The sequence below is a fragment of the Microtus ochrogaster genome, chromosome 17 (assembly GCF_000317375.1).
Source record: "Microtus ochrogaster isolate Prairie Vole_2 chromosome 17, MicOch1.0, whole genome shotgun sequence".
NCBI classification, from domain to species: Eukaryota; Metazoa; Chordata; class Mammalia; order Rodentia; family Cricetidae; genus Microtus; species Microtus ochrogaster.
The window spans coordinates 1,552,249-1,564,558 of record NC_022019.1 but is presented as its reverse complement, the minus strand read 5'-3'; the positions used below and the strand labels follow the sequence as shown (position 1 = coordinate 1,564,558).

The window sequence follows — 12,310 nt, the reverse complement described above, 5'->3', positions numbered from 1 at the left end:
GAGAGAGAGAGAGAGAGAGAGAGAGAGAGAGAGAGGAGAGAAACTGTATGTGAGAGAAAGCCTGCTGTGGGATAATGCTCTTCTACACTGTGAAGATTTGTCACTCATATTGGTTTAATAAAAGGCTGATTAGCCAGTAGTCAGGCAAAAGTATAGGTGGGGTGACCAGACTAGGAGATTTCTGGGTAGAGGAAAGTCACCAGCCAGGCGTAGAGGAAGCAAGATCAGAATGCCTTACCAAGAAAAGGTATCAAGCCACATGGCTATACATAGATAAGAATTATGAGGTAATTTAAGTTATCAGAACTAGTTAATAATAAGTTTGAGCTAATAGGTCAAACAGTTTATACTAATAAGCCTCTGTGTTTGTTTTTTTTTTTTTTTTTGGAACTACAGGTCTGCGGGACCAGGTGGGACTGGGCGGGACAAAAAACTTCCGTCTACAAAATGTGTGTGTGTGTGTGTGTGTGAGAGAGAGAGAGAGAGAGACACACACACACACACACACACTCACACCGTGGTTGAGCGGCAGGGTCTTAAGTCAATCCAGGATGACCCACACTTTGCTGCACAGTTCAGGATATACTTGAACTCACTATCCTCCTGCCTCTACCTCCTAAACACTGGGGTTATTCAGCTTAAGTCACTGTAAATTGAGTGTTCAAATCAAGAATTTTTGTATTAAAATTGTTCATTGGTAGTTTTGGTCTAAAAATCTCTAAAACCTACAGAAAGGAAGTTATATATTAACAACTCTCCCAGATTCCTTTTAAGAACAGTTATATATATTTTATAATTCTGAATGTGAATTATTTAGAGTGATGAGATTAAAGGTGTATTCCACCATACACTGCTCATCTGCTTGCTTCTTTTTCCTTCCTTTAAGATTGATTTTATTTTATTTAGCCAGGCAGTGGTGACACACACCTTTAATCCCAGCACTTGGGAGGCAGAGTTAGATGGATCTGTGTGAGTTCGAGGCCAGCCTGATACAGAGCGAGTGCCAGGACAGCCAGAGATATCACACAAGAGAAACTCTGCCTCAACAACCAAAACCAAGCAAACAAAAAAGGGACTGATTTTATTTCATGTGTATATTATATCTGTTTGCCTGACCCATGTTGAGTATGGGTGGCCATACAAGGGAGTCAGATCCCTTGAAACCAGAGTTATAGGCAGTTATAAGCTGCCTGATGTAAGTGATGAAAAAAGAATCCTAGTCCTGTGCAAGAAGAGCAAGTGATCTATCTAACTGCTGGTCCATCTCTTCAGCGCCTCATATACTTCTGAAATATAAACTCAACAAGGTAGGAAATGTCCTTCCTCCAGACATACCCTCCTAGACCTCCATCAATACTCTGCTTTACATTATAATGTCATACTGTATCTAAGAGGCTCAGCTTCCCATTACGTCATACTGTATCTAAGAGGCTCAGCTTCCCATTACATCATACTGTATCTAAGAGGCTCAGCTTCCCATTACATCATACTGTATCTAAGAGGCTCAGCTTCCCATTACAATGCCATACATATTTAAGAGGCTCAGCTTTGCATGACAATGTGATGTGGGATTCCCCTCTATATGTTGTGAATACCACTGGTTAATAAAGAAACTGGTTTGGCCTGATAGGGTAGATAGGCAGGGAAAACTAAACAGAATGCTGGGAGAAAAAAGGAGTGAAGGAGAAGCCATGTAGCCCTGCTGGAGGCAGATGCTAGGAACTTTACCTGGTAAGCCACAGCCACGTGACAATACACAGATTACTAAATATGGGTTAAATTAAGATGCAAGTGTTAACCAAGAAAAAGCTAGAGCTAATGGGCCAAACAGTGTTTTAAATAGTATAGTTTCTGTGTGATTATTTCGGGTCTGAGCTGCTGGGTGGCTGGGAAACACACTAATGGCCTCCATAAGTCTTACCGTATCTAAAAGCTGCTACTAAACCATTCACTTCTCTTCCTACCTGTTTGGTTTTGAAGTCAGTCAGGGTTTCTCTGTGGAGCCCTGGTGGCCCTGGTGTTGACCAGGCTGGCCTTGAACTCAGATTAAAGGCGTGTACCACCACGGCCAGCTCTTTTCCTGCCTTCTTATCATTCCTAAAAACAAGGCCTGGCACACAACAGAATTCAGTAACTGCACTGGCTCACGCCTCCCACGTACAATTACCACAGACTATTTGACAACATGGGGAAGACAGTGCAACTTACATGGTACATTCCAATAGCTCACTTATTACATCCATTGTGAAGCGAATGTCAAAAACACTTGACACATACCTGAAAATTAACCATATCCCAAAATCCATCCAGATCTGAACAGGTGGTCTCCTTTTCACCTCGTTTATATTCACAGTTATCTATCAGTCCTTCAAACTGCTTGAACCTTTCCATAATAAGGAGTCTTGTTTGACCAACTGTTGTGCGAATAAGATCTTTAGCTAAAGAAGAAAGTAGATAGGGCCTTTGCAGTGAGCCAGCCAGCTGAGACTTAGTCTCTAATCCCCAGATCTTACACAATTAAACTATTATAGAAAAACAAAAAAGAACCATCCCCAAGCTTTGCCACAAATGCCAAACACGAGCTCCTTGCTTCAAGCACCAGAAACAATTAGCAGTGTTCACCCTCAATCACACATGGCTTCTCAAGGACCCATTCCCTTTCTCCTGTATTTTATGAGATTTCACCTCAAACAAGTCAAGGTACATAAGTATCCAGGGCCTCATACTGCTAGCTTTTTAAATAGTTTCTCCAAATAAATAGGACTAATCTGTTCGTACTGATTTACATAATTATAAATCAGAACACATATTTATATAACCAAGGATTACCAGATTAACACCAATGTATACAAAGTCACATTAAAACACCAAAATACACAAAAGTTGTACACTTCTTTAGCACAGAGATATTAGAGGATATATGTTGAGGAACTCTTGGCATTTTGAGCAATACTGAAACTTAAAGTTGGACACTAGAGTTTTAACTTTGAAAGGAATGCAACAACATTAAAAAAAACAGCACAAAAAAAATCCTGAGTTAGATCTTCTACAACTACTCTTACTACTACAATAAAAGAAAACCTAATACATAACGTAATCATTTTTATTGTGGCCCTTGAAGTGGACAAGATGACCAGGGTTCAAGGTCACCTTCAACTACAGACTGAGGCTAGGCCAGCCTGTGCTAGGAGAGCCTTTCTAAGATGCACGAGACAATGCTAACAACAAGAGAACGTCTTCATCTCACCATCATCAGGAATGTCCAGGTCCAGCTTCCTGTCCCACTCCAGGCAGTGCGAGGTCAATCTGTCAGTTTCTGACTGGAGGATTGTTCTGGAATTGTGACATCCACTTTAGTCATACAAGTGTGGCCACCTTAGTTCAGTCTTACCATTAGGACACTTTAATACACAAGACAGGAGGGTTTAAAACAAAGGTACAAAATAGTACATAAAAAAGGCAAAACAGTCATTTTGAAGATTTTATGTGCAAGGATTTAACGAACTATATACTAAAACTCACAAAAGACAAATTCCCTATCATCACATAACTCATGTATGCCCATTCTTCTATAGTGAAATTTACATGGGATGGATGATACCAAGACACACTTCTCCCCTTTTCAAGCTATCATTTCTGATTTGTTCGGTTCCTCATTCAGAGGCTGAGTTCAACATCCTTTGGTAAGTAATATGCACTCAGACACTCGTCACAGAACTAAGGACTGTCAAAAATGACCTGAAGATAAAGCCAGCAGAATCTATGACTAAAGTCAGGGCCTTCCCCGAGGCACAGCACGGCACAGCACGGCACAGCACAGCACAGCACAGCACGGCACAGCTGCAGTCTAGTGCCAGAAGGCAGAAGCAGGAGGGGCGGGGTAAGTGAGGCCAGCATGGCCTACACGTGAGTTCCAGCCAGGCGAGGCTATAACCAAAAACAAGGACAGAACCGAACACACTCTCTCCGCAAGGTGACAGGGTCCTACAAAGTCTATTAGATAGTTTCTTCCTCTCTCTTTTTTGAAAAATATTTATTTATTATATATATAGTAGTGTTCTGCCTGTGTGTTTTGCCTGCGTGCCAGATGAGGGCCCCAGATCTCATTATAGGTAGTTGGTTGTAAGCCACCACGGTTGCTGGGAATTGAACTCAAGGCCTCTGGAAGAGCAGTCAGTGCTCTTATCCTCTGAGCCATCTCTCCAGTCCTAGATAATATTTATTTGAGTTAATCTTGCTCCCCAGAGAACATTTGATGATGCCCAGAGACTTTTCTTAAGACAAGGTGTATCTATAGAGCCCTGGCTGGCCTTGAACTCCGATCCTCCTCCCTTCTACCTCCCTCTGCTGGGAATAGAGGTGTGAAAAACTGTGCCTGGCTGGAGAGTTTTGATTATCACTATAGGTTAGGGATGCTCTAAACACTCAACAAGAACAGAATAGACCCCAAACAAGAAGTCCATAATCCAAAATGTGAGAGATCTAGGGCTAGTAGGAACACAGGCACCCCAGAGTGCAGAGAGATCCCACAGCTATGTGCATATCAAAGAACTGAAAGCAGGTCCCCAAGGCATGCTTGTACACTCATGTCCAGAGCGGTCCTAATCACTAAAATGGAAGCAAGCCAAATGTCACTACAGCTAAGTGTGGCAGCACCAGAGTTAGAGACGGGAGGATCAATCTAGACTGGAGGCTGCTACAGAGAGTGTAGGGTAGTCAGGAGACTATAACATGATTCTGTCACAAACGAAAACACAACAAACAACAGAAATGTAGATGACAGATATATGGAGAAGCAAAATGTGAGTACGGAGTACACTTAAGATTTATTTTTGGGCTGGAGAGATGGCTCAGCAGTTAAGAGCACTGGTTGTTCCTGAGTTTAATTTGGTGGTGGCTCACAACCATCTGCAATGAGATCTGGCGCCCTCTACTGGCATGCAGGCATACATGCAGAGCACTGTTACATAAAATATAAATAAATAAAAATTTAAAAAAAGATTTATTTACAAAGTGTATGAGTATATGCAAGTGCACCACGTGTGTACAGTGCCCTTGGTGGGCAGAAGAGGGTACTGGATTCCCTGGAGCTGAATGACAGCTGGTTGTGGGCTGCCATGTGGATGCTGGAAACCAAACTCTCCCGAAACATCAGCAAAATACCCTTAAAGGCTGAGCTACCTTTCCAGACACCGCATCCCCATCCTGTTCAACCTTGAGAATCGAAAATTGGGCACAGGGCTTATGTCTGTAGCCTCAGCACTTGCTAGGCACAGATGGGAGGACTGCCCATGGGTTGGAGGTCTGTCTGGTCTACAAAGTGAGGCCCATGCCAGTTAGGACTACACACTGAGAAAGGAAAGAAATTCTAACACTACAGATCAATCTTAAGGATACTACACTAAGTAAAATAAACCAGTCACAAAGATACATAAAATAAAAAACTCACTGGCTCAAAACTGTCTCTAACTCCAGTTCCAGGGACCCAAAGGCCTCTTCTGGCCTCTCCAAGCACCAGGCACACACACAGTACACTAGCACACATGTAAGCATGACACCCATACATATCACAAACCAACCAACCAAACAGCAGCAGTCCATTGGTTATTAAAAAAAAGAAAAGAAAAAAAGACTTGATGGTGGCTTGGAGGCAGTGTGGACCAGGAAAGAGTTAAAGGATGCTGAAGGTGAATTTGATGAAAACACATTGAATGGAATTCTCAAAGGTTAATAACAATAACAAGAAGACAAGCTCTCATCTATCCCAGGCAGTTCTTGCATAGGTTTTGTAGCCAAGGACGACTTTGGCCAGTTTGTTTGGTTTGGAGATCAAACTTTCCCGGGTGCTATGAGGTGCATTACCAACCGACTCTGTCGCCCCGTGCAGAAGATGCTTCCTCTCTTCAGCCTGGGCTTCAAGAGTGAGCAGCTGAAGCCTGTTAGAGCCACCAACTGAGTCCACTAAGTAAAGTGTGACAGAGCAGACAATCGAGTGTTATGCACCCACATACGAGAGAGCTCTTCAGGCGCTAAAACCAAAGTCATCAACATTCACCACTACATGAAAACAAAACGATGTGCCATACAAGACTTTTACACTTTCATTATTTACCTCTCAAAACATTCACAACAACATTAACAACTGCATGGAAGGGCCGGACTCTGGGCTGGGACGGCCACTTCTCTCACACCTACCCTTACAACAGAATCCTTACTACGCCCTAGCTAGCAGAAGAGCAAAAACTGCAAGGTAAAAATCGCACTAAAGCCACTTCCTCTTCACCGACCACATTAAATTGCTCATGCATAAAATGGAACACCTTCATTTGGGGTTTAAAGTCAAGACACGAACGCGGATTCTCACGGCAGTAGCAGACGAACCTGAAATACGGCACATCATGCTGTGGTTGAGATGTGGCTCCGTCCTCCGAAAGGCGACTGGAATTTGTAGCAGGCGCTTCCTTTTGGTTTAAGACATGTTCTATGTGAAAGAAACCATTACTCATTAAAGACCAATTCCTAAAATGACAGAACTCATGAGGTATCTTCTAAAACCCTTCAGTTTTAGCCATGCTGAGCTTTAACGTTGCTGCTTCTGCCTCATTCTATTCAGATCTCGTCTATTATGGTCGCCAGTGCGTGTGCGTGCGTGCGTGCATGTGTGTGTGCGTGCATGTGCATGCGTGCGCGCGTGTGTGTGTGTGTGTGTGTGTGTGTGTTCATGCGCGCGCACATGCACGTGGAGGTCAGAGGTCATGTGCAGTGTCCTTTAAGAGCATGCTCCACTGTCTTTCTGAAATGGTCTCTCCAGGGCTGGAACAGACCCATGGCAGTGTCCCCACCTCCCCGGTGTAGTCTTTAGATCCTGTCTGACCCACGTCCAGCCCAGTCCTTAGACTCCAGATCTTAGTGGCTGAGCGGAGCTCTCCTTAGCTCCTTCTCCCCATCTCCCACTTTATCGGGGCCCTGGACACATCTCTGAAGTACACACCCTACCTTCATCACAGGCTGCCGGAGACGCGAAATCCTGTTCTACATTATTTGATTCTTGCTGCACCGATACAGACGTTTGTACCAAGGGTCCATTTGCTGAATCCTGAGTTGTAGAGCTAAAAGTAACAGCAAAAAGTACACTTCACAAAAGACAAAGTCCCCACATACACAGTCGAAGGACTCGAAACTTGTGTAGTTCTTTAAAAAGAAGAAGGCCTCACTACCTAACTCACACAAAGTAGCTTTTAATTAATAAATTTCTATCCAGGTGGTGATGCATGCCCATAACCCCTGCACTGGATGGGAACAGGCTACTGAAGATGTCGTGTACCAGGGAAGCTCAGATCAAAAGTCACTACTTGGGGATTTTTGTTTGGTTTTGATATGGTGTCGTGCTAGGAAACGGAGCCTGGCCTCAGACTCTGAACAGCCCTCTTCAGCCTTGCCAATGGGATGGCTGTGGGCTGGGCATGTGCCAGCTGCCCTGGTTAGGATCCTGAACAATGCTTATTCTGGGCAGGGAAACTTAAACCAACATTGGGAATAGGGCTCTTTATTAAACTAATTATACGAGGATTCAAAGATATTGGAGCTCTTCCTCCCTGGCCCCCAAGACAGGGTTTCTCTGTGTAGCCCTGGCTGTCCTGGAACTCACTCTGTACACCAGGCTGGCCTCGAACTCACAGAGATCTACCTGCCTCTGTCTCCCAAGTACCGGGATTAAAGGCATGCGCCACCACTGTCCATCTTAAAAATAAATCTTTACAAAAGAAATTAAGTAAATATTATTTAAGGGTTATAATTAAGTCACCTATTTAAAGCAAAAATCAACATGTTTATGGTGAATACAATTCATAGAAAATATCAAAACTATCAAAGACATTAGTGCAAGCTTCTGAAGAACTCTTCTCAAAGGAAACGTTTTTGTGCAATTCGTATCTAGCATACTTTACTAACTAAAAATAGTGCAGAAAAAAGTAGAAATGTAAGATCGGCATTTGTTGCTCCTTTTAGTAAAGAGCTTGGTATTAAGATTATTTGTGTATTAGTGTTTGTGTGTTAAAGTACACATCTTACCCATCTAGTTTTAAAGGGCTCCAGGGCGTCAGGAGGGCGTGGTCACTTCTATGACACGTCAGTGCCACTGGGTAGGTCTTCAGCCCACGAGGTGGCTGAAACACACAATGTTCGGGCGCAAAGGAATTCCTTTGCTTCGCTTTTGCAGGAACTGTCCTCGGTAAGTTCCCCACGGCTGGGAAGACTCCGTGCTGACCCGTTCCACTTGTTACGCTGCTCTGTGGACCCACACGATTTTCTTCACTAGCACCTTTAGAGGGAATGACCTAGGTATAAGCAGAACAGAGCTGAAATTTCTCTTCCAGGAAGGCACCCAATCATTAAGACACAAACACACAAATAGCAGCAGTAGCAACAAACATGTTTGACACTGTGAGGGCCGTACTGATGGACGTCACCACAGACATCACCATGACTCAGCACGTCCGACACTGTGAGGGCCGTTACTGATGGACGTCACCACGGCCCAGCACGTCCGACACTGTGAGGGCCGTGCTGATGGATGTCACCACAGACATCACCATGACTCAGCACGTCCAACACTGTGAGGGCCGTGCTGATGGACCTCACCACAGACATCACCATGACCCAGCACGTCCGACACTGTGAGGGCCGTGCTGATGGACGTCACTACGACTCACTTCTGGCCACACCTGAGAGTGAGGTCTTAGACAAGCAAGGCAGGAAGAGCCAGCCTAACTGTGATGAGGGCAGCACCACTCTGGCAAACTGACTAAAAGGGAACGCGAGCTGAGCACAGAACTCGCTTAAGTTTTTTTTTTTTTTCTTTCCTTTTTTAAATTTCTATGTGGAGGTTAGAGGACACTTGCAGGAGTCAAGTTCTCTCCTCCACCATGTGGGTTCTGGGGGGGTCGTCAGGCTTGGCAGCAAGTTCTCTCCTCCACCATGTGGATTCTGGGGGGTCGTCAGGCTTGGCACTGTTGAGCCATCTTACAGGCCTCATTGCTAGATGCTGTTAGAAACCCTAGCTTACTGAATGAATTCTTAAAACTCTGTCTAGGAAATTCTGCTAGAGATGGAGAAAACCTCGAATTCTGCAGCTAACTGGAAGCACAGACGACACCCCATTCTAGCTGAAACCCAAAGCAGCATCTCACCCTATAACCAGCTCTTGCAATACAGTCCCAGCTTGTTTTTCTACTCCCCATTTTCTCTGTTAATCAGAATATGCTTTCTCTACTCATAAAACTCAGGGTTAGATTAAGACACCGGTATCAGTAAATCAGGTTTCAGTATGTGCGCAGGCACGCTCTCAGAAGCATCTGCACACTTCATGTCAGCTACAGTCCGAGCAAGGAGATGCCAGGCATTTCGGGACAAGCAGACCACATCCTCTACCTTGTCAGGCTTGGCGTCCACCTTTCTGGCAGGTCTTCCTCTACCTGGCCCCACTCTTTCAGATTCATTCTCTAAAAGAAAAAAAAAGAAGCAAGACATCCATTTGAAAACAGACAAGCGCTCTTTTCTGCTGGAAAGATGAGAGCTTCTTTGTCAAAAATCAGGTATTCATGCCCAGGAGCGCCAGAAGCCCAAGCTACCCACCCAGGAGCAGTGAGTGACTGAAACCATGGACCCTGCTTCCACCTCAAGGAGCAACAGATCTGAGCCTTGGGCCTGCTAGCACCTGGAGGAGCGATCACCGGAGGCTCTGCTCTGCCTACCATGAAGGAGCCTTCAAAGTAGCCACAGCGCCAACTACACCAATCGGAGGAAGAGGAACTGTTCTGCCTGGAGGCTTGCCTTTGCACATGGCAAAGCCTCACACACACAGCGAAAAGCTGCCTTCTACTTCATCAGCTTCCTGGGCACTACACTGGGGGATGGTTGTCCCATCCTGCCAAGACAGGTAGACAGAACCCTACCCCCACAGGAAACTCTTCAGGCCTCCTGGGCTCATCAACTAAAAGCAAGTACCTCTAAGACTGGTATTCTGCCAAAGACTACGGGGAGGCTTGGGATTGCCTGAGTAGCTAGAAAAGCTCTCCCTTCTGCTCCTTTACTTCTCCCTCTCAGATCTGTCTGAGGGAATTTGGTGACTAGGGTACTGGTAGCTCATTACTTCATTTGCTAAGTTTCCTGCTAAAAATACAGACAGGCGTGCCTCTTTCACAGGCTTCATAGTCCAGGATTAACAGTTTTCAGGTGTATCTTCAGAGGTTCAGAGTGTCCAGTTTCCTTTGTCTTCTAAAATGTTCATGCCTTTTAACCTAAAGCCATATCCTTTTGCTATGACACCAAGATGCAAATCTGCCCCAGCTGTCTTACAGATGCCTGCAGGTTCCTGGGAGAAGTTCTGGTGCTTTATCAAGAAATCTGGCCTGGTGAATACTAACAGTCTCCAGTGCCTGTTTCGGCCCCTCCCATTTGAGCGTATTTTACTAGTCACTCCTCCTGCTGGGCCAAGACCAACCTGCAGAGGGTTCTCCAGATAACACCAGCAACTACACCAGCTCATCAGCTCCTGGGACTTCACCATTGGTACCGCCTCTCCAGGGTCAAATGGGTACTTACCGAGCAAATAAAACTTGGTTTTAAAGGGCTTATCTGCTCTCATCTCATTCATTCACCCTTGCCTCTCCTGTACCAGGGCAATTCTCCCTTCCATTCTTTCTGGCCTTCCCAAGGCTAGCCCCATTCAAAGGGCAGATAATAACAATTTTTTTCTCCAAGCAACCTGCCTTCTCAGTTATCTCAAGAAACAGATGCCTGAGGCAGTAAACCTGATGCCTCTCCAGCCACACCTACTGCTGAGTGTGAGCCCATCTCCCAACTCTCTCCTCCCCAACATCACCTCTCCAGCCATACCTACTGCTGAGTGTGAGCCCATCTCCCAACTCTCTCCTCCCCAACATCACCCCATGCCCGCGGGAAGCAGCCAGACTTGAGCCAGAGTCCCTATACCCAAAGAGTTTGGGATGTTTGGGTGGAAGCATCACCCAGCCCCTGGCATCCATATGCCCAAAAAAAACTTTCCCAACCTAAAAAAGGACACATGCCTACAAGAAGCTTGCAGAACACCAAATAGAGTGGACCAAGAAAAAAGTCCCCTCACCACATAATAATCAAAACACAAAACATACAGAATGAAAAGAATAAGAGCTGCAAGGGAAAAAAGCCAAGTAACATATAGAGGCAGACCTATCAGAATTACACCTGCTTCTCAATGGAAACCATGAAAGCCAGAAGGTCCTGGACAGGCATTATGCAGACACTAAGAGACCACGGATGCCAGCCCAGAATCCTATATCTAGTAAAACTTTCAATCATCATAGACGGAGAAAACAAGGTATTTCAGGACAAAACCAGATTTAAACAATACCTACCTACAAGTCCAGCCCTACATAAAGTACTAGGAGGAAAACGTCAACCAAGAAGTTGGATACATCCACAAAAACACAGGCAATAGATGTTCTCACAGCAGCAAATCCCAGAGAAGGGAAACGCACACATGATACCACCACCAACGAAAACTACACAGGAGCCAGCAACCACTGGTCATTAAAATTCCTTAATATAAATGGACTCAACTCACCTATAAAAAAAAACACAGGCTTACAGATTGGATATGAAAACAGAATCCATCCTTCTGCTGCATACAAGAAACACACCTCAACCTCAAAGACAGACATTCGCCTCAGAGGAAAGGGTTGGGAAAAAAATTTTCCAATCAAATGGACCTAAGAAACAAGCTAGCGTAACTATTCTAATATCTAACAAAATAGACTTCAAAAGAAAATCAATCAAAAGAGACAAAGAAGGACATTTCATATTTGTCACAGAAAAAAAAATCAATCCATCAAGAGAAATCTCAATTCTGAACATCTATACCCCAAACACAAGGGCACATGAGGCAGCACAATAGCGCAAGCATGAGCGAGCACATGCAAACTCATAATGAGCCAGCAAAACTGGCCAAGGCAACCTGTCAGAGGACCAGGAGCACAGTAACTAATAACGTGCGCTCCTAGCCAATCATACGCGCCAGCAGTGACCACCAGTTTCAAAAGGACCAACCAGAAACGTTCCTGCAACAGCTTAATTCCCCTAATCCCATAAAAACCCCAACCTGTGCCGGGCAGTGGTGGCGCACGCCTTTAATCCCAGCACTCGGGAGGCAGAGGCAGGCGGATCTCTGAGTTCGAGACCAGCTGGTCTACAGAGCTAGTTCCAGGACAGGCTCCAAAAGCCACAGAGAAACCCTGTCTCAAAAAACCAAAAA

General features: G+C 44.8%; 1 protein-coding gene across 1 annotated transcript in view; it reads right to left on the bottom strand.

The window, feature by feature from the left end:
- Dlgap5 (DLG associated protein 5) overlaps positions 1-12,310 on the bottom strand; it is a 39,104-nt gene that overhangs the window by 14,002 nt on the left and 12,792 nt on the right. The window contains exons 7-12 of the mRNA XM_005355392.3: positions 9,430-9,500; positions 8,071-8,336; positions 6,997-7,109; positions 6,382-6,481; positions 3,248-3,333; positions 2,278-2,438 (exon numbers count right to left, since the gene is read on the bottom strand). Of these exons, the coding sequence (XP_005355449.1) occupies positions 2,278-2,438; positions 3,248-3,333; positions 6,382-6,481; positions 6,997-7,109; positions 8,071-8,336; positions 9,430-9,500 (797 nt within the window). The remainder of the gene's footprint in view (positions 1-2,277; positions 2,439-3,247; positions 3,334-6,381; positions 6,482-6,996; positions 7,110-8,070; positions 8,337-9,429; positions 9,501-12,310) is intronic.